At 41.1% G+C, this 27,759-nt stretch overlaps 2 protein-coding genes across 5 annotated transcripts; both read right to left on the bottom strand.

Moving 5' to 3' along the window:
- Nucleotides 1–2,434: 2,434 nt before the first annotated feature.
- On the bottom strand, nucleotides 2,435–14,105 carry LOC123983957 (all-trans-retinol 13,14-reductase-like). 4 transcript variants are annotated; one of them, XM_046070454.1, is made up of 13 exons: nucleotides 14,021–14,105; nucleotides 12,939–13,196; nucleotides 11,866–12,048; nucleotides 10,731–10,869; nucleotides 10,377–10,479; nucleotides 9,357–9,552; nucleotides 9,075–9,272; nucleotides 7,940–8,059; nucleotides 7,688–7,826; nucleotides 7,352–7,461; nucleotides 4,710–4,876; nucleotides 3,933–4,092; nucleotides 2,435–3,843 (listed from the first exon to the last, which is right to left on the bottom strand). In XM_046070454.1, the coding sequence occupies exons 2-13, from the start codon at nucleotides 13,096–13,098 to the stop codon at nucleotides 3,701–3,703; spliced, it is 1,818 nt and encodes a 605-aa protein (XP_045926410.1). In that variant the 5' UTR covers nucleotides 13,099–13,196; nucleotides 14,021–14,105; the 3' UTR covers nucleotides 2,435–3,700. The 4 variants fall into 4 exon arrangements, with proteins under 4 accessions (XP_045926410.1, XP_045926437.1, XP_045926421.1 ...); XM_046070481.1 differs by having other exon boundaries at nucleotides 12,939–13,129; nucleotides 14,021–14,057; XM_046070465.1 differs by lacking the exon at nucleotides 14,021–14,105 and adding an exon at nucleotides 13,799–14,014.
- Nucleotides 14,106–18,989: 4,884 nt separating this feature from the next.
- On the bottom strand, nucleotides 18,990–27,332 carry mpp2a (MAGUK p55 scaffold protein 2a). The gene is made up of 13 exons (XM_046030737.1): nucleotides 27,329–27,332; nucleotides 26,664–26,764; nucleotides 26,379–26,534; nucleotides 25,940–26,110; nucleotides 25,571–25,678; nucleotides 24,368–24,487; nucleotides 24,098–24,229; nucleotides 23,419–23,521; nucleotides 22,557–22,625; nucleotides 21,938–22,099; nucleotides 20,989–21,191; nucleotides 20,151–20,279; nucleotides 18,990–20,018 (listed from the first exon to the last, which is right to left on the bottom strand). Exons 1-13 carry the CDS (start codon nucleotides 27,330–27,332, stop codon nucleotides 19,842–19,844), a joined length of 1,635 nt encoding a protein of 544 aa, XP_045886693.1. The 3' UTR covers nucleotides 18,990–19,841.
- Nucleotides 27,333–27,759: the final 427 nt, after the last annotated feature.

The following is a 27,759-nucleotide window of genomic DNA, read 5'->3' as shown; positions in this document are numbered from 1 at the left end:
GGCGTAATAGTACCCTGGGCTCTTCATCATCTTATTCACTTCTTCCTCCATTTGCCCCGGTGTCGCCCTTGTGCAGTATCTCTGGAGGTGCTCTTTAGTAGCAGGGCTCCATGTTTGAAGCCCGTCTCCGAACAGTATAATTCTGTGTGGTATTCTCAGCTCCACTTTTGGGGCCTGGTTCTCTGGTGCCTCACTCTCGAGGCCTTCTGTTTCTTCCGTCTCACTCAGCTGTTTTGGGTCATCTGCTGATGCCGCTGCCGCCGCCATCTCTGTCGTCTTTGTCGTCTCGAGTCGTCTGTTCCTCAAAGCCTCCCTTAGCGCTTTGGGTCAGGGATGAGTTGCAGACTGGTTGGCTATTCAGCGCCGCTTCTGGGATGCAGCTTGATTGCTCCTCTCGGTCGCTCTCTCCCCTGCTTCTCCCTCTGGATCTCTGCGGGCGGGTGATGCCGCTTCCTCTAGCAGGTCACCAGGCAGCTCCGCTTCTCTGCAGGGCTGCCCCTTCGAGTGTTCGGTCGGATTTCTTCTCCGGCTGGACTCCTCGCTCTGGTGCTTGGCAGATGTCTCTCTGCCGCACGCCTCTCTCTCTCGGGTGTTCCACACGAACGACGGTTGGTCTTTCCGTCGGGGTTCTGCTTCAGGCTCAACGAATCCTTTTGTCGAGCCCCACGTTGGGCGCCACGTGTTAGATCCCGAGTCACCCCTGTTCAGGAGGTACTGGACCAGCTCTCCGTCTTAAAGGGTCCGATCCTCTAGGCCTATGGGTATTACCCTAGTAGGTATGACTGAGGACTGTTTAAGCTGGTGTCGAAGAGATTCGCCTGGCTTCTAACTGTCTTCTTCCGAATGCCTACCCTGCTTACTCTGAGATAGCACCTGACTGAATAGCCCTAGAGCCAGATACCACACCAGCCACGCCCGTTAACGACAGATCGACTGATCAGTGCACTTGGTATGGTTGCCAGGTTGGTATTTAGTGGCCAGGAAAATAGGCCCCAAGGATAAGTTAATTTCAGTGGCTAGAGCAACCTATAAGAACCTCAAAGATGTTAAACACACTTTACCTAATTGATTACTACCTTAGTGAGGAAATAACTTCAATGTCGACTATCATTCTTTAAATGCAGTGATTATATATTTTATTGCATAAAGTTAGCAAGGGCAAGCATACAACTAAAATTGGTTAAAATGAGTAAAAATAATAAAACTGTTTAAAATTCAAAACCTGATATGAATAGCTGAGCTTGAGTGTTTTTTGGTTATGTTCTTTTTAGAGAGTAAGGGAGGGGAAGGAGTTGTCCTGCAGTGAAATCCTTCCTCCGCTGCGGGGCTGCGGACTCCGGAGGAGACTTGAGGCTTTGTCCAAAGCCCAAAGCCAAAGCCAAAAACCGTCTCTCGAAGTCTTCAGTCTTCGTCGCAGTTGAAAAGGAGAAAATCTTCCGAGTCCGATGATTCTTCAGTTGTCTTGGCTGTTATGGTTATCCTCCGTGGCACGATCTGTTGATACTTTGCTGAAGAAATCTCTGAAGCGTTCTCTAGATGTTAGTTGTTCAAATCCCCATCTCTTTGGCTCTTGGTCCGATGCATGGTGGTCCTGCTCAGCGACCGATGCCTCTGAGATCCGCCGAGGAATAACCCCGATCTCTTTCTGGCTTCTCTTTATATATCCTACTCCGTGGCTGATTTCTTTGTCATATCAGCCACCACCCTTATCCTGTCTACGTGACTACTGGCACATAGATTGTTCATTTGTTTCAGAGATGTCCTTGTTTGGTCCACTCATTTCCCCTGCTGACCCTTCTCTCTCAATGACTCACAGTCATGAGGCTGTCACACTCAGTCCAGTATTTCGCAACAAGCTTCAACATGTCTTAACATATTCCTTCAATCACATCTATCATTACATGCACATTTGCAATCAATACTATCAAATCATGACATTTTATACCATAGTTATTCATTTCTCATTTCTTTAGTAATTCCTTTATAATACGTCTAATACATCATTCTACATTGCTATTGCTATACTTATCACACTTAACACATCACATTCATTTGGAAAGTACCTGATTCTCCTCTTGGTTATTTTGTTTCTTATGGTCTCTTGTGTTATTCAGTCGGAAAGTACCTCGCAGTCCCATGGCCTTTAATGGGCCTTTTAGAGTGTTGTTAGTGCGCAGGGATCTCAATCTACTTGACACCCCATATAAACCAACTGGTATTTGATCTGTGGAACACTATGCAAAATTGACTATACGTGAAAATCAATACGTGCCGTTCAATGAACATTTTGGAAGTAAACATCGGCATTGGTGATGCTGTGGCAATACATAAATACAGGGGTGCTGTTACTTTGAAATTTTTCGTCATGTTCTGATCAAGCACTGACACAGGAAACGGGATTTGGGCATAGACGCAGAACACCAGGCAGAGTAGATGCAGTTTTCAAAGTTTATTAACTAAAAGGGTGAACTTACAATTAAGGTCAGGCCAAAACAAAGCTAAATAACAAAAACGCCAACATATCCAGAACAGCATAGGCAATAATCCCAATGGATATACTCCAAAAACACCTGGGAACACATGGCTGAACGCTAAACACAGATGAAGTATGATCTGACGCAGTTTTCGTCCGGGATATGGTTGCATACTTCAGGCACATTCTAACATATAATACCATGTCTGGTCTTGATGTGAAAATGTAGTGTTCTTCTTGTGAAAAAGGAAAATGTTTATTAGCTAACTACTAGGTTTTTTTGGTGCTTTCAAACAGCTGAGCCAACAACTCATTTTGCTGATGACGACCATGAGATGCCATTGAAAGCGCTGGAAAAGTAAGTTGACCTTGAGTTGCAATGTTTTGCTAGCTGTTAATGGGAATCAATTCAAAATTACAAAAAGTACAACAGTCACCCCTGACCAACCCTTATGGTAGTACACTATTAGTTAAGAAATGAAGACTGACATCGTCATTCTATTTATCTCATTACCTTTATTTCTATTCACACTTAACTTGTACCATCGGTCTTGTTTTTGATTCGCAGCCACACTATGCTTTTCATGGGTCTAGTTAAAAATTTCAGATGCAGTGGAAACACAGAAGCAAAAAAAAAAGTGACCCGTTCTTACATGTAAAAGAGTTAACTAGATTGAAGTTGATAGTAAAAGGATCACTTGTTGATATAAGTTTATAAAAGAGCATGCAGCCTTGTCTTACAATCTGCAACAGCATGCATGTCACGGATCTTTTGTGATTTAAATACGGGTGTGTGCAGTGTTAGGTGCTGTATTAATATATCTCTCAATCATTTCACAACAGGTTCCAATCTTTTGTTTTGAATTTAGTTTATAGTGTAATAATGCATTTTAAACTATAAAACAGACCATATCAGCTTTCTTAGAATTTGTTCATGTTTCTCACCTGACTGGGCCAAATCAGTTTCTCCGTCTTTTCCTCCATTTTTTTCTTTTAAATGTAGGATCAGTTGCTTTCTTTTCTTTCTCCATCGTTTCCTCTCACCTCAACTCTTTAAATCCAGTCTAGTATGTATGGGTGGTGGGTTTCTGGTTGCACTGTGTGACATGAAAATAGTTCCAGCAGAGAACAAAACACATCATCTAAGAATTTTTACTGTGCTCACGGTGGGCTGTGTAAATGCTACAATTTGCATTTACATTCCACTACGGCCCCTTCACCACCAGGTCAGTTATGACTGGTCTGTTTGTTTTTGAGGCGGGTCTTCAGGGCAAGAAGGTCAATGTAGAGGATCTGATTGAGGACGGCAGAAGAGCAGAGCAGTCCACCGTGCAGCGCCCCAGCCATGCCGTTACAGAATACGTCCTGACCTGCGCATGCACATACAGACACACACAGAAACATTGAGCAGGTGTGTCAGTCTCTGTAGCAATCAGATCACATGAGACAGTCAGGTCACCTGTTAGGTAGAGACCACCGATCGGTGTCTGTGGCCGTGTCCTAGCCACCGTTTCTGGGGTGAAGCGCTCCAAGTTGTGTTCAGCGCTGTACATCGCGCCTCTTGGAGCGCCCAAATAGTGGACATTAGTTAGTGGAGTGGCAGCATCCACCATCACCACCTGAACACACACACACATTCCATTTGGAGACAAAAGTACAACCAACATTAGAGAATGACTAATATAGAGCTGTCTTTGCACTTTTTTGGAGGCACAGCAATATTTTGGACTATTTGAGAAGTACAGGCATATTATATGAGAGCCAGGGAAGAAAAAAACAAATACTTGTATCAAGAAGATTTTGTGAATGTGTCACAAAATATTTGCAGGCACAGAGCAACATTAGCATTTATATTGGGACATGTTTCTGGTTCTTTAGCAGCTTGCTGCTTACGGATGCTCATCTATGTTGACTAGCTATTTGTTAACTTTGTCTGAATTGAACAGATCAGCTCACTCACAAACTGAACTGTGACATTCGCTTAAATACTCCTCTTATCTAACAGTCATCTAATATATTCATGTATCTACTTACATTACCTGAAAGCCACTGTTGAAGCATATTGGTTGGAGGCTAGGATAACATTTGTTGTTACTGGTGACTTCTAATGAGGAAAAGTGTAAGCTTCTGTTCTGCTGGGTGTAATTTGTCATGGAAATATGATTTGCATAAATGCTACTATGTAACTAACTGTATTAATGCACAGGCAAACATATATCCACACACTCACACACACCTTGTCTTGCAACTGAGGGAAGATTGTTAGAGCCCAGTCTAGCAGCTCTTGGGCCATGCTGTTTTTCAGATCCACGTAGTCCTGTCCCCTCTTGCCAAGCTTTGTCCCCTCCCATTCCTCGAACCACTCATAGCGAGCCATGGTTAGCAACGTCATGCAGGATTTCCCTGCAGACAGACAAAAATTAGAATGAAGAGAAGATACGAATGTTTCCGTTGATTAATTTTTTTAATCTTCTTGGATTAACTATGTGGGTATCCAGCAAAAAAAGTTGATTATGGGTAAACCTAAATCATTATGTACATTCCAGGTAAAACTGTGTGTAGTGTGATTGTGCAAAATGGGTTGGATAAAATTTCCTTACAGTACCTGTAGCAACACAACTACACCAATGCGGCCACATTTCATGTATTGGTGTAAACCTATTTTGATTTACACTAAATTGCAACATCCCATTGCACTGCACAATTTCTGTGGCACATATTGACTGGGTTAGACCCCCATGAGTGACTGGGCAAGCTACATCACAACCCACAGAATGTAGATCCATAAATGTAGAATGCCTGCAACATATTACTGAAATAACATCAACTACAGTGGCTCGTTGAGTGACACTGTCATCAGAATCCAAGACAGATCGGCCTGCAAGACCTGTAACAGGCATCTGGCCGTGTGCCCTCCACATGTTGAAGCAGTGTGTATGGCACTTTAATTACACATGGTGATGTGCTAAAACCAAACTTGGTGAGTTTCACATCCTATAATGCTGTTTGTGAATTCAACCTTTTATTAGCCTGTCTTGAGTCATCATAATGTTCCTTAGCTGTTGATTGGTTGAGGGTGGGAGAATACCCAGCGAGGATCAAGTGTGTGTGAGAGCCACCTCGGACATCGGATAGGACAGAAGGCCGCGAAAAAAACCCGTCATTTAAGCTTTTTATCGATTTCTCTAATAATCCTACTGTAGTAGACTTTAATTTGTAGCCGCAGTTATTTTCGAGTGAAGTTGCAGGGTTTTTACTCAAGTTGTGTATTAGCCATCAGCTAAGCCACAGTAGGTCAGATGCTAATCTTTGACTAGTGCAGAAGATAGATCCCAACTGCACAAGGTGTAGCCGGTCTTGTGGGAAGGGAGAAACCCTTTTAAAGGACTGTTTGCAGAGGACCCAGGGCTTTAGAGCAGAAACCTCAACTGCTGCATTTATTTTCTTGTTTATGAGATATTTGCCCAAGACAGGTAATTGGCCAGTGAAACTATTTTATTTCTTTGCCATAATCATGCGACTTTGGAATTGGATTTAATATATGTTTTGTTTCTGAAATTTTAAAGTGCATAAGGTTTAATTTTGTTAAGGTGTGTTGTGTAGAGGGGTTAAAAGCTCCACTGAATATAATTTATTTCTGTTGACCATTTTTTTATACGTAGCAGAAGGGAGTTACAAACTCAGTTTCGCTTTCAACCTGTTGTAATGTAACAAATAAGGCTCAATCCCATTTCACCCCTTACCCCTTGGCCTTACCACTCCGTTTTGCGTATTCACGTCTAGAGGTAGGTGTAGGGTGTCCTGATTTTTGTTGCGATAGAGGGGTAGGGCAAAGGGGGAGGGCTACATAGCCCTCGAAACGGAGATTTTTCAGAGGCACACCCCAAACGACGAGAAACTTCGCAGAATACAAGTATTTTCTTCGTATAATGTATGATAACCACGGTTATACTTAGTTTAATGCCATTCCAATGTAATATGGTGATTTTCTTCAAAACAATCATAAAAAAATCGTCTCTTCTGTTAATGTCAGAGCCATTGTCGACTACTGATGATGCATCGGGTTTCCGTAGGGTTGTTCCATTTTAGGGGAATATTTCAACCCCTTGGCCCTTGTAACTCTATTTTAAAGGGCCAAGATGGACACTCGAAAACAAGTGGTAGGGGCAAGGGGTGAAATGGGATTGATCCTAAATCTACCTTGTACAGGTGCAGTGTGAGTCAGATCATCCACACCAATAGACAGGCTTTTATTCCACTAGACAGTCACTCACTCAACACATATCAGACACACATTAGTATTCACATTGAGTGTAAGTAAACAAGTCTGTTTGCTGTTCATAAGACCTGTAGGGCAAAACAGGGTTACAACCTTTTTTGTACAGTATTATACTGTATCATGAGGCAGATGGCCGCCCACCCTAAATCATGGTTCTGCTCGAGGTTACTTGCTTATGGTGGGAATTGTTGGGTCTCTGTAAATAATATCACAAAGAGTACAGCCTAATCCTGCTCTGTTTGAAAAGTGCAATGAAATAAATTTTGATGGGAACTGGCGCTATATAACTAAAATTGGACTCAATATTAAATAATATTTTTATACTAGGGCCAGCTAGCTCTAGACTACAATACAGAAACAACTCCGCACCTTATTTATGTAGTAGTATGTCAGTTGCATCATTGTAGGCAGTTAGCTGAAACCATGGAAACCATGTTTAAAAAATGTAACGTCCCACCCAGGAACTTTGTAATTGCATATGGAGAACAGAGGCTTGAAGAAGAAAAGACTGATCAAATACATAAAAGGAAACTGAAGTGAAAAGCTGTATCAGATTTTAGGGTAAGTATAGTACTTGCGTACATGGGAATGTGTGTTACCTGGGTGTCTGATGGTGGATGTAGGATCTTTAGCGGATGGGAAGGTGATGAACATCATGGGGATGTTCCCCAATACCTCCTCTCTGCTCAGCGAAGAGTATCGCTCCATACTTCGCAGAGTTGTATGTACACAAATACAGACAAAAAAAAAAAAAAAAAAAAAAAACTTATTTAGTAGAACATCAGGTACTCAATCAATAAAATACAAAATGCAATAAATGGAGATAGGGGTGGTTTAGATGAACATGAAAAACATGAAATGAAGAATTTGTTGTAGATTTTTTGGATTGATTGAACTTATAATATTTGAGAAAATAATAAAAAAGAAAAACCTACAGTGAGTCCAAGTCATTGTCTTTATACATCCAGAAGTTGGTGGAAACAATGCCCAGCTCCTCTTTGGTTCCATCCAGACCAACAAAAACCAAGAAGGATCCCATACCATGACGTACCATACGCAACAGTGACTGGATCTCTACAGGTAAACATTTCACAGGTACTATTCAGTAGAAGAAGGCAAAGGAGAAAGAAGTGCAATGTAACGTTTAGAGGCTGCAGCCAAATCAATACTTCCACATATTACATTACCTGGTTTGTCCTGTATGTGCTGAGGCAGAAACTTCTGGAAGGTGTTGAAGATTCCAGCGTTGGAAATGACAACAGGGGCATGGACTTCAATCTCTTCTTGCCCTTTGAGCACTGTCACACCTGACACACATACACACAGTGTTCATCCCAAGGAAATACCCAGCATTACTTGGTAGGAAGCTACATTTTGATATTAATGGTGTGTTCCATTTGACATGGGAAGTTGGAATTTCCGTGTACAAATTCGGAAATTTCAATGGAACGCCCCTTTAAGCCAGATTTCTGACTTGGAGCGAGGGCGAGGTTTTCCAACTTGTTAACTGGAACGCCGTCAACTTGGGTCCAACCCCTGACTTCCGAGGTAAATGGAACACACCAAAAGACACACAAAGGTCTAAGGTCCATAAGGTCTTGTCTACAAAGTTTACCACTCCAAACGTCCATGCCTGACTACAAACATCCCATCACTGCCATCACCACTTCAGACAACATGTGTTTTCATTACTGTTCACATGACCAATTTCCACTGATGCTTCAAATTCAGTTGTTACCTAATATGAGCCTATAAGAGGGCAGATGCCAGGAGAGAAGAAAGTGAGAGAGGAGGAGGAAAGACGAAAACAAGAAAGCTGGCATATCGCAGATAACAACAAACTCTTTTGTTGAGACTATGGACAAAAAATGATAACCGGAATCCCTAAGTGTTTGGTTTTAGTTTCTGGCTGTGTATTTTTGTTAAAATAAATTAAGTGAAACTAACACTAAGCACAATGCATGACTGAAGATGGAAGAAGAGGTTGTCAAGTGAATGAAGTGTAGCTATATTGAGGCATTTTAATAGCTGGTACAGTCATAAGGCTTAGCAGTAAATTATTTCTCTTGACCGAACAACAAATCAATAGGTTTGAAAGGTTTGATAGGTTTTCTGGTCAGTTTTTAAAGACATGGAACACTTCCAAAATGTGTATGAAGGCTTCTGACTTGGACTGGCTCCAAAAGACTCTTGTCGAAAAGCTAAATAGGGAGTCAAAGAGTGTCTTACTTCAGAATTGAACCATGAACAGAACAAGCTGGGCACACTTACATGGAAAATGGCCACTACATTACAGAATCGGTCTCCCCCTCCCTTTCTCACCGCAGGCCTTCCCTTGCTGGCTGAGCAGGATGCGTTGTACAGGAGCCCTGACCAGCACGGCACCGCCTGCCTGCTGAATGACAGGGATGATGTGGAAGGCAAACTCACTGGAGCCTCCCCGTGGGTAGTATGCACCACGCTTGTAGTGATGAAGAAGGAGGGCATTGATGAGAAAGCTGGAATCTTTAGGCGGCACACCTAAAATGTCATCAAAAAGAGCATTGAAGAGAAAATACAGACTGTGTGTGATCTGCGATGCATGTGAGTGTGTATGGCCATCACCGTAGAACAGGTAGGAAGACAATGCCTGCAGGTCCTTGTTTTGTGTGAGGCTGGACATCATTTCTGAGTGGTTGGTTACTGCTAGGCGAAATACTGAAGATATGCGATTCAACAGGCCAGTCCGAACCAGGAAGGTAACAAGCCAATATGGTATCATCTTCAATGCGGCAATAAGTGGTGTTCGCCGTGAGGCTAACTGCAAGAGGAGGACATACATGCACATTTATTATTAAGTAGAATAAGCAATACAGAAACCTTTTCATATTGGAATTAAAAGCAGGGGTTTGAATTAAAAGGCGCTGTCAGACAGATTAAGTTCCTGTACTCGCCCAGCTCTTTTATGACGGCTAAACGTTTTTTAACTTGCTTCAGAGGTTGTTGTGTGACCATGGCAACAACAGTGAAGAAAACGATACAGGGACTGATTTTGCTGGTGTCTGAGTTCCCTGAATGACGCCTCTTCACCAGCAGAGAGAAAGATCAATAAAGAGAGCCAATATAGGAAGAACACCTACTTCAAAGTGAGGTTATCCGATCTGGCACAACAAACTAGGTTTATGATACGATTCTATGTAGCCAAACTTTCTGTATTAATCGTTAGTGCTGCTATGTTAAGCTATAGCCAACTCCATGTGTGATGGGATTTTAATAGGTGAATAGCAGCAACCGGTGGAGTACAGTCTGGTAGGATCCGATGTAACTGGAGTCCAACAGCAGTGGAGTTAGCCGTTATTTTTCTGCGTGTAAAAATCAAGAAGGGCTGCCGCAACCACTACATAGAGTTGGACCATCTGTAAAGCAATGAAAACCTATACTGAATTTGCAAATGACCACTAATGGTATCATGAAAAGACAAAAAGTAGTGGACTCGGGCATGATCCTTGAGGCACTCCAAATGTTCATTTGGTCAAAGGAAAGTTTGTCAAATGTTTAACTTCCCAACCTTTGTTCATTTATTACTATGAAACTACTGCCTTGTTTCATCCATCATGATTAGCATTAGCTCCCTCTCTTCTGTACCTTCATCAATCTCATGAACTCATCAATCGCCTGCTCTTCTCCTGGGAACTGCTTCTTCAGGCTAGCTGCCATCTCAGTCTTCCCTGCATGGATATGGTACTCCCTGAGAACAACAGAGGTAAAGTAGGTCAGAAATGTTGTTTTGATTGATGTTGTTCAAAACCAGGTAGGATACTCTATCAAGTATTAGTTGTATACAGTAGTTCATTGCAGGGTTTGTTAGTGATTACTCTTGGTGAGTTAACAGTGCTATGCAGAGCAAATAAAGTATAAATAAAAAAAAAAGTGGGGGGGAAGAGAAAGAATTTAATTTTAATTTTGTGCAATGATTATAATGTAACAACATGTGCCCACCTGCGCTGGTCAAGCTGACCCAGGACCAGTGTGTCAAAGTGCTGCTCCAGCCTTGTGAACTGCAGCTGTCCCTCTGTGATCTGATCCAGAGCAACCCTCAGCAGACTGTTCTCGTGCAGCTGGCCCAGGTAATGTATACCTGGTGGGGTTAAGCTAAATAATATTAGCTTTTTGTTTTGGAACATAGCAGATAGTGGGGTCCCTCTAAGATTCACTAAGGGTTATATAATTTAACATATGTCTACGGGATGTCAGAATAACGGTTGTTCAACATGTAAAAAAAAAACAGACAACGTTCACTATTTTTCCTTGCATGCTGTATCAACATTAACACTCATTTCAAATTACAGTAGCAGTAGAAAATAAAGTTACACATTATTGTGGGCAATCTGGTTAACTGTATTTTGGTACTTGGGGACCTAGAAAGACTTTAATATTAATATCTTTAGGTTATTGCATTGAACACATTTGTCTTGTGTCTACATTATTTTTTTTACAGTTGTCATGCTATGTTAATGAAACTTTGTTTCAGCAGGACTACATACTATTGTGTAGTGCACATTAGATTAATAGCACAAATTAGTGTTCAAGTTTGGTTTCTCTTTAGTTAAAAAGGTACACTACATTGCTCAGGCACAGGGTGTGTTGCTCACAGAACTTCTTGCTTTTTATCTGTGTCCATGTTAACAGGTCAGAGCAGCCAAAGTGAGCCTCATTGCTCAGGCATGGCTGCAGCAGTGCTTCATCTCGAGAGTGTGTTGCTTATTTCTTCAGTATGACATCTCGCCATCTCTCCTTCTTCACAGAGTCCAGCACGTTCCAATGTGCCGGTGTATAGAACTCTCTCTCCCACTGACCCCTCCCCCCATCACTTTCCACCACTTTCTTTGTGTTCCATTTACAGAGCCATGGCTGTGTAGGAAAACCAGATTTTTTTTCAGAGCACACACAAAATGGGGAGCTAGCACACCTTTGTGTTCTTTAGCTGGGCTTAATATTCAAGGGAAGAATCTCTATATGAACACAATGAAGTTAGTTGGCCGAAAATCAGTGTATAGAAAGGAACACTGTAGCTGATGGCAAAGAATGTCTATGCGTGCTGGTGTGTGTTTGTTCCTATTTTTCGCCTTCTTACCCACGTCAAACTCAAATCCCTTATTCTGAAAGGTGTGTGTGCAGCCTCCAGCCTGATCATGTTGCTCCAGAACCACAACCCTCTTTCCTGCTTTGGACAAAAGCGCCGCTGCTGTCAAGCCTCCCACACCACTGCCGATCACCACCGCATCCAGAGCAGGGGGAACACGTTCCACACGAAACCCTGCAGGGAGCACACATTGCATTTTTGAGAGCACTTTCTTGGTATCTTGAACATAGGAGGTTTTGAAATTGCATCACAGCTTCACTGCAGTCCATAACATCCAACAAATAACATGAACAAATAAATAAATTTGCGAAATCTGAAAAGTATATATATAAATACAAATATGTAACTGTGTGCAAAATTTTAAGAAATAACATTTCGCAACACGGTTATGACAAAGAGACATAGAAGGCCACACTCCTACCTAGCAGCAAGATCCTAAGCCAGAAACAATTCTTACATCATCTTCAGAAATATTTTGCAGATCACCTATGGCTCTAAAGTACTGGTGCTGGTTGAAAACTACATGTGAACCCAAGTATTTTGTTCACGCTGGGGATCAAGAGGGCCTGTGTAAACCTTAGCGAGGATTCCTGCTACAGCTGATCAGCATATTATACACTACACATTATTATTGCACTATATTGCACTATATTACTACTAGGGTACTCTAGTATTGTACCCTAAGTTTGCACTGCACGACTACATAATATTGAAATAAACTAAATTTATTTAAAATAAGAGTAAACAGTCTACAGTTCTGTTAATAGGCACAGCGGAGCTTCCACCCAAATGCTAACATGCTCACAATGACAACACTAAAGACAGGACAGCTGAGACTGATGGGAATGGCATTAGTTTAGCAGGTATTTGGTTATAAACCAAAGCCCCCCCCCCTTTGTTTCCCCAACACTAATTATAAAGGACTACATATGGTTGTCAAACTTTTTGTGTTTTGGTAAAAAACTCTTGCTCAGCTGGATGTTGATGGATAATACAAAGCCCGGTAGACAGTTCAGTACATACAGTATGTGCTGATCATCAACAGACACTGAATCATTTCTTACCTCTCTTCAGCCTGCCGTCCCTCTGTCTGGTGTCAGTCACCAAGGGTCCTGGTGGCCTCAGGCACCTCTCACTGAACACCTTGTAGCGTTGCCCAGTGGTCATGAAGAAGATGACGACCACCAGCAGCACGCAGATCAATACACCTAGCAGCCACCACATTGCAGAAGAGTGCTGTGCACACTAAACAGCACTGACAGTAGGATGGAGTGGAGTGGAACAAACAGCAAAGAAGAGAAGGAAAGCAGCAAATACAGAAGCTAAAAGTGAGGTCGACGAGAAGATAGAGGTGAAGGATGAAGAAAAAAGAAAGTAAGAGAACAAAAACCAAAGGCTATCCTCCAACAAGGCTTTCCCTCACAAAAGAGCACTAAACTGCAGAGCAGGGGACAGTTAAAGTGGTGGAGCGAAGGAAAATGAGGATCCATGCTTATTAAGGTTAAGGGATCAAGTAAACCCACATATAACACATGACATTTTGGAAATTCTGACTACTCAAAGAGCAGAACACATTCTCCACGCCAAGGACATGAGACTAGCAGAGAAGAGAGAGCTGGTTGTTTATCTCTTCATCAGAATCCATTCAGACTGCTATCCAACCCAACACCAATGTGTTGCTTGTTACTGAACTGCCTTATGATTCATATTTTTACACAAATCTTACTGTATAGCTGAAGTCATCGTCGTTCCACTACATGATCGTGAACAAAGATGCTTTCAGAGCTGAGATGCTGCGAATGGGACACTTCTGGGCTACTTGACATTTGAGCTGATGTATGTGTTAGTAAAGACTGACTATGTCCATACAGCATGTGCAGTGACATATATGCTGTGCTAAAAAGGCAATAAAAATTATAATTACCATAAGAGGTGAAAGAATAATTTGAAGAAGTATGAAGGTTAAAAAATTTGAGATAAAATATTATATATATTCTGTAATGACTCAGAAAATGGAGGTTTGGACCCAAATCCAAAGCCCAGAGACCAAGCAGATTAATAATATAAAGTTTGTTGTCACTTGATGTCACAAAACAGGCGGGAGTCAGGAAACAAGGTAGGCAATCAAAGATTAGGCAAACTTAACCAGGCAAAAAGGCAGAAGTCCACGCTGGCAGGTAACAGACTAGGCAGACAAAGTAGGACACACAAGATAATCTGACAGGAAAAATGGGCCAGTGTACACACTGCATGAGTAATGAGGGAAGTGGGAACAGGTGAGCAGGTGGCGGGGCAGTCGGGTGAGGGTAGGAACAGTGCTTATTGCAGGTCAGGAGGGAGTTGGCAGCTTTGAGAGGAAACTGGCAAGAAATTGGATATTGTGAAATGAGCTTAAAGTATTAAAATAAGAAAGTGTATATTGGCCCGTGAATATGTGAAACAAAAAGTAGAATTCAGCGTCATAGTGTCAGCACTGACTTTATTAACACATGTTCATACTAAGGCCACAGGCTTTAACAGCCACTCAATATTGGGAACCAAATCTCTAAATACCTGAGCCAATACCCACATCAATAACTGATTAAAAAAAACATTCCTGAAATGAAACAAATAGATATCATCAACAACAGAATACAGTACAAATTAAAATTGAACACAAGACAAATAAATGGGGGAAATGAGTTAGATAGATGTTTTGCCAAGTTATTTATGTGATATTTCCTGGGACAAGTTAAATATTAGACTTATGTTGTGCAATGTTAGACTATTTTTACTTAATTTTTCTGAACAATAAATGATTACATTGTTAGGAATTAGGGTTTAATGGCATCAATATTCATATAAAATAATTATTATAACTACAATTTAGGAGTTTAGGTATCAAGAGTCTTTTTTTGAAAAGCATTTGCTCTGAATTCTCTCCAGGTGCTCCAGCTTCCTCTTACCTTTAGGTATGATTATAAGTGTGTATGGTGGTTTGTCTCTGTGTGTCTGCCCTGTGATGAACTGGATATCTGTCCAGGGTGTACTCCACCTCTCGCCCAATGTCAGCCTACCCATTGCTGTGGTTGTGAGGATTCTTAATAAGCCCATTAGCTCTGGTTTTGTGCCTATTGATGCACAAGTCCTGTAGAGTGGTGAGTCTGGAGCTGACGGTACAGAGCAGCTGCCAGATCAGTTAATGTCACCGTTAGGGTGCCTTCATAGATCTGATCTGACCTATCACATCTGTCATAAGCAAACTTGGTGACTGAGTTTAAGCTTTCACAGTCGTGTGTGTACAGAGCAGGGGGGTAAGTACACGAGCTTGTGGGGCACCTCTGTTGAGAATGAGGGGTTTGGAGGTGACACAGAAAATCACCCATGATTTAAATCAAAACAATAATTTATTCAGTATAGGCAGAAGCATGAACAATGTCTTATTTCACAATCATTAGTCCGACATCAGAATTACAAGGTTCAAGCTCAACTCACGGTCCATTTTCTAGAGGAATGTGTGGCTGAAGAGATTTTGTTTAAGGATTTGATTTGAAATGCAGATAATAGTCTGCGCACTCCACTGATTTTATACATCAAGACTATGTGGAGTACTACTCAGCCTATGAAAACAGTTGTATAATGTATTTTTATACCCTTCTAAAACCAAGTCATCAAGATTATTTTGGCTTGGAGACAACAGTGGAGTTAAAAACACACAGACAGGAGGGTTTATTGGCGAGATGCTTCTGATTTGCATTATTAGAAATGTAATAGTCAGGGTTTTTGGAGTTTGACCCATACAAGCTAATAAAAGTCAGGATATCTCGTCCTCTGTTGCAAATGTGTCTTACTTGTGAATTCCCCAACTTCATGGAAGTGCAATACTAAATCACTGGAGTACCTAAGGGTTTAAGGGTTTTCTTTCCTTCTCAAAGTGAATACTCTTATGTAACATTTTTGAATGAAACACTTCAATAGTACATCTTTAGTACATATACATTGTACATATGCACAGTAAACCTATACTTTAAGCCACCTGTTATTTCATTTATTTAAGCAGATAATTGTCAGTGAGCATTCTTTAGGAACTGAACAAAATCTAGTAAAGCCAATTTACTTTAGAGTTACGGTTGTACTTAAACATCATTAAGTATAGATACAGTGACAAAAATGGTTTTATTGCATTCAGGAGATTTTAATAAAAAAAGGACACAGTGAGGTTTTGGAATGTCACACATTCGGAGATCCAAATATAGCTGCCAGACAAATATCTGCTGTTTTTGAGACACTTTTAAAAACTAGAGCATAAATATAAATGTAATTTTACAAAGAATGAGCCACTTAAAATGTCTCGCTAATACAACTACCTTTCCTCATTTATGATTCAACAGTTCATTGTGCATCAAAAGTATTCAGTAGCTGCCGCAATAAAACATCTGAGTACAAAGAAGCTGCACGAGGAGCTTTCTGCAGTTGGCACCATGGACAGTGTTACATGTACAGTGGACCAAGAGTGCACAACACAACATTTAAAGATGACACAAATTTGTTGAAATTTAAAATGTCTTCATACTGTCACACTTTTTTGGGGGGGTGCTTCAGTTTTGTTGGGTTTCTGCCACTTTTTTTGTTGTGTTGTTCACTCGTAGATTACTGTATACATGTCTTTAATGATGACATTCTGAAAGTGTCACATACTGTAAAGGCAAGAATCTCACTACATCAGTATGTATAATATCACTGTGTATCTACATGCTATCTACAAGCTATTTACGGACTTACGGACTTCATAAATACAACACATAGGTTTTATTTTAAATTATAAATACTACAAAACAAAAGGTGCAAATTAGGAATGACAGTATGTGTTGAACTGAATTACCCGTTCTTATGAAACACAATATTGTACTAAATTAGAGCTTTAGTAGAAAGTTTTTAATGTGTGTGTATGTGTGTTTATATGTCCAGGGGTTTGAAACTATGCAATGCCTTCTCTGTCAGCCATATTGGGCTCTTTAGATCTTGGGTGACACTGGCTGTGTTCATGATTACTGTCTGACAGATCTTTCAACAAATATATATGACAGATTTTGTGTTTAGCTATTCTAAACTAGCTTCTAAATTGTTCCACATCTGATAGGTAGTTTTGTTTTTTTAACATGTTGTTGTTCGATTGCTTCAGCTTCATTGACGCTGTGATTGGCTGACTGTTCCAGCAGCAATAATAATAACAAGGATGCGGGTGTAATGCAAATGCCCTGTGAAGTCTATTACTTTCTGTTTGATAAGATACCCGCTAAGATACGTTCCAGACAGATTTAAACCATTAAACTATGTGGGTGGTGACAGTCTAAAGTGAAGCCTGTCGGTCAGTTAGTAAACTTAGTCTAGCTTGTTAGCTTAGCTCGGTCAATAAACAGGACAGTAGTTTCACAGTTTAGTCAAAAGATGCACTCCGCTACTGGCGGCAGCTTCACTGGAATTACTGCATTCGCTCTGAAAATTTGTTTAAAGTGGTAATATTATGCTCATTTTCAGGTTCAAAATCCTATTTAGGGGTTGTACCAGAACAGGTTTACATGGTTTAATGTTCAAAAAACACCATATTATTTTCAAACTGCACATTGCTGCAACTCCTCTTTTCACCCTGTGTGGAACGCTTCGTTTTAGCTATGGAGTGATACATCTTGTCTCTAAATGATCTTTGTTGGGAGTTGCACATGCGCAGTTCCTAGTTAAGGATTACTAGCCAATCAGAAGCAGAGTAGGGCGGGTCACTGAGAAGCCGGTAAACACGGCTTCGGTTCAGCTGTACATGTTGCCGACCAGCTTGGCAACATGGACTGGAGCAAGAGTTTCAGAGAGGTGAGTTATTAATCTGTAACAAAAGTATCTTTCATCCATAAAGTTTCAACTGAGCTCTGTCTCTACATCACAGGAACAACTTTATGTCCACTGACTGCCTGGAGGGTAGCTAGTGTTTGGAAGGGAGAGGAGAGGTGTGCTGAAGCTCACTGTTTTTCCATCTGTGTTTTTGAGGGTGTGTCTGACTAGCTGTTTGGCAAGCATTTTGATGCGTGTTTCCCTGTGACATCACAGCAAAGCGAAAGAGGAAAAGGCTAGACTACAAAGGAGCTGTTTTCAGGCAGTTCAGAGCAGAGCTTTCTGTGGGAGATGGGAACTTCCTTTGGGCTGGACTTTGGGCTTTTTCACTTTGCAAACAAATTAAATGCACAAAAAAGTTAGATAACTCAATAAAGGAGAGGGGAAAAGCAAAAAAGCATAATATGACCTCTTTAATTGCTGGTGTGACCGGGCTTCAAGGCAGTGATTCATCTGAGCCTTTAAAACAAAGCATTGTGTACTACTGACCCCTCATCAGAGGTTGGATTTGTTTAATGTGACAAAAAAGTGATTTCGGGCATAGCTGGAAAAAAGAAGTGATTTTGAAGTAGTACAATTTCTGTTTCCTATCCTGTTAACCATCTTGTTGCCCCTCCGATTTGTCTTCTGACCCCTTGTGGGGGTCCTGGCTATAATGTAACGAGTCAACTAATCATCACTTTCCTCTGCACATTTTATTTGCACACTAGTTGACATACTTAGCTGGAGGAAACTGTAGAAGTAGTGTTGGCAAGCTAGTTGAATGTCACTCAATTGTTAAAAGTAATTTTCAGCTATCATATTTTCAGCTAGCTAGCTAACAATGCTAACACTGACAGTAAATCTGGAAATATATCTACCTAAATAGACTTTCACACTGACTTAGTTAGAAGTTGTTTCAGGTCCACCACTGTGCCTGGTTGTTACATGATGGCAGTACTTCCATACAACCAACTCTCCCCCAAGATGATTCTAGTTGTGGCTTTTTCTCTCTAGCTACAAGGATGGCACGTAGATTTAATATATTGATGTGCAAATTGTATGGCTTTCTATCTTTTCATTACCTGTATAGTTTTTGTGTAGTTGGAGTGCCTGTGAACGTGTGTGTGACAACATTAAAATAAAGAACAAGATAAGAAAGGCGGCCTATGTAACATGGACAGAGAACAGATGGACTGTGAGGTTGTCATTGTTGGCGCACGATCGTACGTTTGTCGGGTATAACATTCTCCAATAAAAAAAACAAATCTGACTGAGGAAATCTGTAGCTTCTGTATTATTGTGTTACACACCCACTGAAGCGTTGCATGTGTTAGCCAAATAATTAATCATAAAAAGTCAATTGATTACAATAAGAGAAATCTCTTGCCTTTTTCATTTCATGTTGTTGTAATTTGACAACTTCTGGGTTTTTGGACTGCCAGACCAACAAATAAGCAGTTTTAAGATATGTGTTTGGTCTCTTGTAGGTTGTGGTGGGCGTCAACATTCTAAGTTACATTTTTGGTTTTTGGTTAATTAAGCGAACAAATAATCAATAGATCGGGTACTGCTAATACATTTTTCGAGCCCTCATAGCCTGCAGATTAAGTGTAACCATCAGTAATGATCGTTTTGATCATGAAATGTAAACAATGACATATGCTGATGAGCATCAGTACTGGCACAAATCATTAAAAAACTTACAAGCCTTAAAGTCCATGCTCAGGCACACACACACGGTCCTTCATGTGTCCAGGTAAAATCTGACATTCAAGATTTCATTTGTCTTTTCCACCGCTGTCTTTTTCTGTCTCTCTCTTGTTTCTTTCTATACCCTCCTTCCTATCCTCCCTGCACAGAAAAATATAATCCTGCTGAAATAATAGCTGTCTTATTCACATACCTTCAACCTTCATACCTTGTAAGTAAGGTCATTTTGATGCAAAGCTGTTACTTTAGCAAGAAAATAGTTTTTTGATGCTAAGCTACTGCTAAGGTCTTGATCTATGTGGAAACTTCACAAAGTCTAAAAAAGAACTTCCATTATTTACACACTATTATTTAGATTTTCAGTGCCTTCCTTCATCCTGACATTCCCTCCCTCCTCTGCCTTCAGCCTTGGTCTAGAAAACCCATGTGACGGGGACCCACTGGGGGTTTTTAGAAACCGTTTCCAGGGCGGCCTTGACGGTGCGGTAGGTCTCATCCAGGTTGTCGTTGATGATGCTGAGGTCAAAGTAGTGACCGTAGGCCGACTGGATTTTAGCGCTCTCGTCGATCGTCCTCTGCAGCTCTTCATCCTGAGACGGAAAACACGTGACTTGATTTTGCATGTTCTTATTGGAATCACAGGACCTCTATACTGAGTTTTACGCTACTTCCTGGACTGAAAATGTTCTATTTCTCTACATGTGTATGAAAGTGTTTCTTACCGTCAGTGTTTTAGTGACTACCCCTGCCTCTACAGCTGAGTGGTTCATCGCCTTGAGCACCTCGAAGTCCGGAGACTGAAGGAACACCACATAGGGCAAGAACTCGGAGGTCCTCAGCAGTTTGAGAGACTAGAATGCAACATGAATACACAAATACATTTAATTTGGACTTTCCACAACTGGGTTCAGATCCACCAGCCGGTCAGAGATTCCTGCCTGGTGACAGTGAATGACTCACTTTGTACTTTTCTGCAATGTCAGTTGATGTCTTGTGCAAGGCGCATGACACTCAACTGACTGAATTGAGCTCCTTAATGTGGCCAGGAGGGACCAGAAAAATATAAAGCTCTGTCAACAGTATATTATTGAGGCTGTACTTGGTGTTGTTATTGCATTAGACTGTGTTACAATGACATGTGTTGCTAATATTTTGTCCACCTCATGTACATGGGTCCTGTCTGACCATGTATTTAAAGCAATTCAAAATTATAATTTCAATAGAACTGTTGCATTGCATTACAGTGCACAGGGGTCTCTATTATTGTGTGCAGTCAGTGTCTGTGATAAATAAAATGTTCAGCTTTGGTGCATATAAAACTGACAAATCAACCATCAGTGTGAATGGTAGCAGAAATAGTACTACTACTACAATTACTCGCTAACAAGTAGATTATAGTGTTGATCAACAATTTACAATTCTTCATTCACAGCTTCTATTCTGTCACTCTACACATAGACAGAGGGACTCTGAAGCAATGATCAGACTCCTGCAGGGGTGGGTGTGTTTGAAACTGGGTTCAAATGCATTTCATTTATTTATTGCTAATGGGGTGTGTACCTGAGGGTTGGCGTCCAGTATGCAGACGCGCCCCGCCTCCACCACCTCATGTATGGAGTCGATCTTGATTCCGTACAGGTTGCCGTCGTATTCTCCATGTTCAAGATAGCGCCCGTTCTTGATGTCGGTCTCCATCTTGCTGCGGCTGGTAAAGGCGTACATCCGACTCTCGCGATCTTCTTTTTTGGGCTTTCTGGAGGTGTCTGGATGGACACAAAAACCCAGTCATGTATGTACACGCATACATTTCCCCTTCCTCTTTGGTTCCCTTTAAGAAGCTTTTGTTTTAAAATATTATTTTCTGTCCGAATCACAAGTGTTATCTGTATCAGATTGAACCTGCTCTTAGTTAAAGCTATACGACATTGACACAGAAAAGTGTTACAACTTTATTGTGCCTATCAGGAGACTACTTTAATAACAGATTTCATACATGGAATTAGGGCTGTGCGATATGACAAAAAATTCATATCCCGATATAGGTCATTTCTAACTGTAACTCGGGATATTTCTCTGCATTAGGCAGGTGGGGTAACTTAAGCAATTTTGGAAAAATCCAACACCATGACAAATACCATGATAGAGTGAACAACGACACAGCAAGTAATGTAACTAATGTTAGCTAGGTTGTGGATTAGCGAACTGACGCTACGCACATCATGGCTGGCACTGCTGGATAGTGTTGTGTGGCTCGTCCATTATTTTTAATGCAAATTTCTTCCCTGCAACACCGGCACATGTGGAAGAACGGACCGCAAAGTTAGTTTCAAGTTGGACATTCGACAGACGTCAAAGTCCAACTTCAAACTAACTTCACCGCGGTGCAAAGCGTTGTTCCCTCACCAAAGTATCACGGAGTGTGGAATTTGCGTCATAACGATATAAACGATAGAGCGTAACTGTAAACCACAGAAGTTTTTCTATCGTCAAACCATATCGTCAGCCCTACATGGAATGGTGGTGCCAAAGACGAGTGGATCCCTCAGTAGAAGCTTGTTCTTCAGTCTCCGCCGCCCCACACCCTGGGCACCAATCAAAATCAGAGTTTTCCTCTTGAAAGGCGGGACCTTGGCCACCTCCTCGTAGAGCAATATCTCATGTCGGTCGAACTCTGAGAGAAGAAGAAAGAGGGGAAGGATTCAATGAAAAGTAGGGGGGAGAGAAAGACATATGAGTTGAAAGAAGAGAGGAAGACAAAGTTTCACTGTTTCACAGAGGACACAGCTAAATTCATTCTCTGCATCTAACCCATCCCTCAATGCAGCAGTCTGCAGCCACTGTACAGCACCCGGGAACCAACTCCAGATCTTTGCCACTGTCCTGGTCAATGGCACTGACCGGATGACCTAATATGTTTTTGATGGTGGGAGGAACCGGAGCACCTGTAGGAAACTCATGCAGACACGGGGACATGCAAAGTTTGCATGGGTTCGAACCCTGGATCTTCTTGCTGTGTAGCCAAAGTGAATCCACTGGACCACTGCGCCGCCCACATAAATGTAACTGTAATAACTATAAATAAATATGGACATAATTTTTTTCTACAGAGCCGGGACAGGCTTTCTTACCTGCGTTTTTGGTGGTCACATACATCATTTTCTTCTTCTTCTTCCCTCCAACACCAGTACAAAGATTTCCTGTCACATGAATGGAGCATATGGTGAGTTCAGGCACTGAAGTCAGACTTGCATTGGGTGATTGTCATCATTCATGCTTCCCAATCACTGTTTCATTCACCAGCTGTTCGGCAGCTGACTCGTAACAGCCATTTGCTGAAACGTCTCCCTGTTTCTCTGTTGATACACACATTCCATCACAGCAGCGTCCTCCTTCTTTTTAACTGAGATGTCCTGTGCTTTATTGAGGGAATTAGTTCGTTAATAGCTCCTTCAAAGAGTGGAGCCTTTCCTGCCACATAGAGCTGTTTCAAGATTCATATTATGTATATATATATAGTTTCACATTATTAAAGTCAAAGTTAATCACTTTATTGCCAAGAGCTTAGCTTGGCAAAAACACTTCTATAACCCCCAGGTTTATTAAAGCTCCTCTCATCATTGGTACTTAGGGTACCAACTAAAAATCTATCTGACAATCCTTTGCAGGCCTCGCATTTAACCACCAGATGGCAGTGTACAAAAGCAGAAGACTGAAGATGGGAACAACGGCTCATAACATACAGTAGGGTATTGCGGTAATAGAATTTAGACAGCTGCTAAAGACATAGGCTGCACTTCTCTCAAGTGAACTGAATTTGCCCTAAAGGGCTTTTCATGTATCACTCATGCATGAATTCAAGAATTAAAACTGTTTATTTTCTTTATACTCCGATCTGCTTTCATTTTTGTGCTAATTCACTTTTCCTTTTCTATTCTTTCACTGACCGCCACCATCTTTACTTTGTTCTCATTATTCTTTGGTTTCAGTTACCTGCAGGCGCCAGTTCCACATCTTTCTTGACAAATGCTTTCCTCTTCTCCTCCAGCATCTGACTGGGGATCAGCCCCGCACTACCACCCTCCACATGACGGGCCTTTATAACACACACACACACAGTATATACATTCATAACAAAACCTCCTGATGGGCCCTGTATTTTTACTTGATTTTAACTTGATTTGATCTTTCTCGCTGTAGAATCAGCAGAACACAAAGAAGTGAATGTCCACTACAGCCCGACTGAGAGGCGATACCCATTTTCTGAACAAAGATTATGCCCTTTGTTATGAGACCTTACCAAAATAACATAACAGAGTGCTGAACATTAGTACAACCACATACATTAACGTTTTGATAAATAAAGAGACAAATGTATAACTACTAATACTAATCCAACGAGGGTTAAAATGAAGGGCAACTGGACTTGGTTGCCCTTCATTTTAACCCTCGTTGGATAACTATGACCTGGATGACTGAGAATCTTCATAGACATCTACTAATACTAATGAACATTAAAGGAAACAGTGTAGGTATTGTGTAGGCCTGCCAAACAGAAACTGTTATGAAATGAGGATTATACCATTTTGGCTATATAGGGAGGCTCTAGATCTGATTTTACGCCGAAAAATCGGTCAGGCTCTAATCTACACAAGCTGTTTTTGTACTGCACCTGCCACCAGTTGACATCATCCTGGTTGACTATCTGAAGGATGTCGCCTGTCTCAAACCTTAAGCCCGCCTCCTTACAGGGAATCAGGTTATCATTGGCCGGGTCGTAGTCATAGTGACACTTAAAGAACACCTAGAGAAACACAGATATAGACACAGGTATTTATCTCAATATGCACTTTGGTCTGTTTTTGCATTCTCAATGATGAATTTGATGTGGTATGCAATTCAATTTATTTTATTTCTAATCATTTTTGTTTTTATCTGTTACCTGACTTGGTGTTATGGTTTCATGGTAGCTAGGCAGTATTTTCAGAACTACACTTCCACTGGCTGCCTGCAGCTCCTCCTGCAGCACCCTGGGGTCCTGGCCAACCTCTCGTCCATTAACCTGCCAACACATTGGATAAAAGGAAGTTTCTCAAATGACACATTAACCACATTTGCGGCGTTTGGTGAGTCATGTTTATCGTACAGACTAGTGTTGTCAAAAATATTGATTTTTTGAAACATATCGATTCTGAATATTTCAAACGTTTTTAATATTCATTTTCCACAGTATCGATGCTGAAAATGTGCTTCTCTTCTCAGCGAGCTGATGCACACACCGCTGCAGCGCCCTCCTGTCACTCACAGCGCTTTCATCTCGTCTCATTCACGCCGTCCTTTATAAAGACCCTGGAGAGGTTGGAGAAGTCTCCATTTCAACATCACTAAAGTATCAAACAAGATGGCCCAGTAAACGGTTGTTGATAAGATAGCTGTAAGATAAGGTAATTCTCAAACTAAACTAATCCCCCTCAGAGCTGTTAGATCTGAGGAATCTCAGACAGCAGAGTTACAGCTGATAGGAAATACTTTGACTAAGGTCAGAAGTGCTTAACACACATTCATAAGTTGATAAGATAACTCAGTAATTATATTCAGTAATTTAATCAAAGTTGCGTCAATTTTTCCCCATGGTATCCAAAATTGTATCGAATATCGATATTTTTCAAGGTAATGTATCAAAGTTAGAAATTCCAGTATTGTGACAACACTAGTTTCTTGTTCTTTCTCAGTTTAGTATTCCCTGTCTTTTTATTTCTCCCATTTCTCTCTTTTTTTGTCCTTATTTCAGAGTCCGTGTTTCTCGTGCCTGTGTTTGCTGCATGTGTGATTACCGGCCCTGCCCTGATTCATCTCACCTGTGTCTCGTTATACCCTTTTCTATAGCAATTTTAATGTCTGACCCCTAGTGATACCCCTACTCTGTCTCAGCTTTTTGATCTGAATACTTTTGCCATTCTACTGACTTCCCTTGGACCAAACGTGACTTGCATGTAAACTTTTTTCACTCAACTTCCTGTGTCTGAAGTCATGCTTCTGAGTCCTCTGTTAGCCATTCAAGCACTGATAAAAAAAATAGAAGGGGTCAGTAAAGGGCATACTTTAATTTAATTAATAACTATATAAATGTAATGGTCTCCCATACCTCTTTGATGATATCTCCAACGTGCAGCAGTCCTTGCTGGTCTATCATCCCTCCATGGAGGATGCGGGCTATAATCAGCTCACCACACTCCACCTTGAACGTCACACCCTGAAACACAATTAATGTGGGCTATTGTTTCTATCATCTATTATCATAAAACCAGGATCTACAGTAGTACTGTACTGTTTTACCAAAAGCACATTAAGGAATGAGGACCTGAGGCTCAGGTTTTTTTAATGCAATATCAATATTTTCACTGCATCTTAGAATCAGTGCCTTTATACCAAACACTAAGAGAGCTTGGACAATAAAAAGTGAGGTCCAACATGGGATGAACTCAGCCATGTGAAATGTTTTGGTGTAACCTACCAGATGCTCCCCTGCCACTTTGCGTATGCCCACCATGCGGATTGCGTCAGGTGGCAGGTGCAGGTTGTTTTTGTGGCCTTCCTCCGGCTCATGATCCACAAAATCACATGGGCTGGGGGGGGGGCTGTCACATGTCTGGGACGCCACTGAATCATGGGTCTCCAGTAGAGACTGACAAGCCAAAAAAGGAAGAAACAAAAGTTAGACCTAAAAATTATGTACCACTATTTGCTCTTCTTGTCAAATTCTAATTCTCTGTTTTAACTGTGTGAAGAGATCTTTCCTGTGTTCAAATATTAAAAACAATTTTATTTTCTGATTCAGCAAAACAACAAAGAAATAAATTTTGATTTTATCAGACAATTAGAATGAAGGACATTTTGACAGTGGACTATATATTTCACTGTTTTACATTTACTGTACTGTGTGCCTTCTACACCTGGAAGTGAGGCTGTGTGAGTATGAGGGCGAGCTCCGCTGCAGTGTCGGAGCGGTGTGTGAAGGGGTCCAGGTCTCTGAGGATCTCCTGCAAGAGCTCCACGTTGTTCTCCCTCACTGGCGACGGACGCGGCTCCTTCAGGCTCTCCTCATACTCCTACAATACATAGAAAAAATCATTTAAAAAATGGATACACATAGACACAACCACACAACAGGAATGCATCTTTGTGCACATGAACAGATGCACATACACACAAGTCTAGTTTAATGATATGAACCACACCGGAGGGCTCTCCATGATGCCTTTGAGGTAGATGAGGTCCAGGTCATTGGCCGTGGTGGAACTGTTAGTGCTGTCACTCATTGCGTCCAACACCTGGGGCACTATTAAAACACACACACACACACACACACACACACACACACACACAGAAGAGGGACACAGGTATAATAAGAGGGAGAAACAAGGAAAATGTGACAGTGACAAATGAGACTGAGCCTTACTGGTTGTACCAGTTCAGGACTGTTTTAAATGAATTCCTAGCATGGCACATACTAATCTTTTTGGCTTATTTTATACTCTGATATATTTGTTTGGCCTCTGGTCATTATTATGGAAATATTCATTGTGATCAAGCTCATTTATATTAACCTCCCCCCCCCCAAAAAAACAGATAGTGCCCTTTTCCCTTAAAGGTTTAAGCCACATATTATAGCATTTTCTGCATTATTTTGATGGCACAGGTTTTTATTTGTAGGAATCTAAAACCATCCCAATGTAAAATTATGCAATATATGTGTTGATTTCAGCCCCTTATTCTCAGTGTCCCTGGTTCAAATTCAGAGACAGAAGAGGAGGAGTGTCTCGGCGTGCATGGCTGTCTGCCACTGATTCTTTTTTTATGCTACCACTGGGACGCTGCAGATTCAGACATTGTTAAATCCTACCCATAGGGGCATAAAGTTAATTAGCTTTTTTGCAACAAATCGTATTCTGTAGCTAGATACTTTAGAAAAAAAGAGAGTATCCTGCTAAAGCCGAAAGAGTGGCATCTGCAGCTACTATTACATGGGTAGGTTTCAACAGAAACCCTATTCTAATTCAGTTTTATTTAAAGGGAAAGTTGGGTTGTGTGAGATACTTATCCATAGTCAGTGTATTACCATATGTGGATCCAAAAGCATCCATATACATACAATATCTCATAAAAGAGAGTACACCCCTCAGATTTCTGTAAATATTTGATTATATCTTTTCATGTGACAACACTGAAGACACGACACTTTGCTTCAATGTAAAGTAGTGAGTGTACAGCTTGTATAACAGTGTAAATTTGCTGTTCCCTCAAAATAACACATTACATAGCCATTAATGTCTA

This window comes from Micropterus dolomieu, linkage group LG02 (genome assembly GCF_021292245.1).
Source record: "Micropterus dolomieu isolate WLL.071019.BEF.003 ecotype Adirondacks linkage group LG02, ASM2129224v1, whole genome shotgun sequence".
Taxonomy (NCBI): domain Eukaryota; kingdom Metazoa; phylum Chordata; class Actinopteri; order Centrarchiformes; family Centrarchidae; genus Micropterus; species Micropterus dolomieu.
Note: the sequence above shows the minus strand (reverse complement) of the source record. Positions and strands in the feature narration are given on the sequence as shown.

Excerpts from the sequence above, each read along its gene's own strand:
- mpp2a (XM_046030737.1), bottom strand. Across the intron at positions 26,111-26,378 it reads TCACACAGCCTCACTTCCAG|TCTCTACTGGAGACCCATGA; the intron begins GTGTAGAAGGCA and ends TTGGCTTGTCAG. Across the intron at positions 20,280-20,988 it reads TACTGGACGCCAACCCTCAG|TCTCTCAAACTGCTGAGGAC; the intron begins GTACACACCCCA and ends GTTGCATTCTAG.
- LOC123983957 (XM_046070454.1), bottom strand. The coding sequence starts at position 13,098 with ATGTGGTGGCTGCTAGGTGTATTGATCTGCGTGCTGCTGGTGGTCGTC. Across the intron at positions 8,060-9,074 it reads CCAGCAAGGGAAGGCCTGCG|GTGTGACAGTGCTCAAAGGG; the intron begins GTGAGAAAGGGA and ends TATGTGTGTCAG. Across the intron at positions 4,877-7,351 it reads ATCCACCATCAGACACCCAG|GGAAATCCTGCATGACGTTG; the intron begins GTAACACACATT and ends GTCTGTCTGCAG.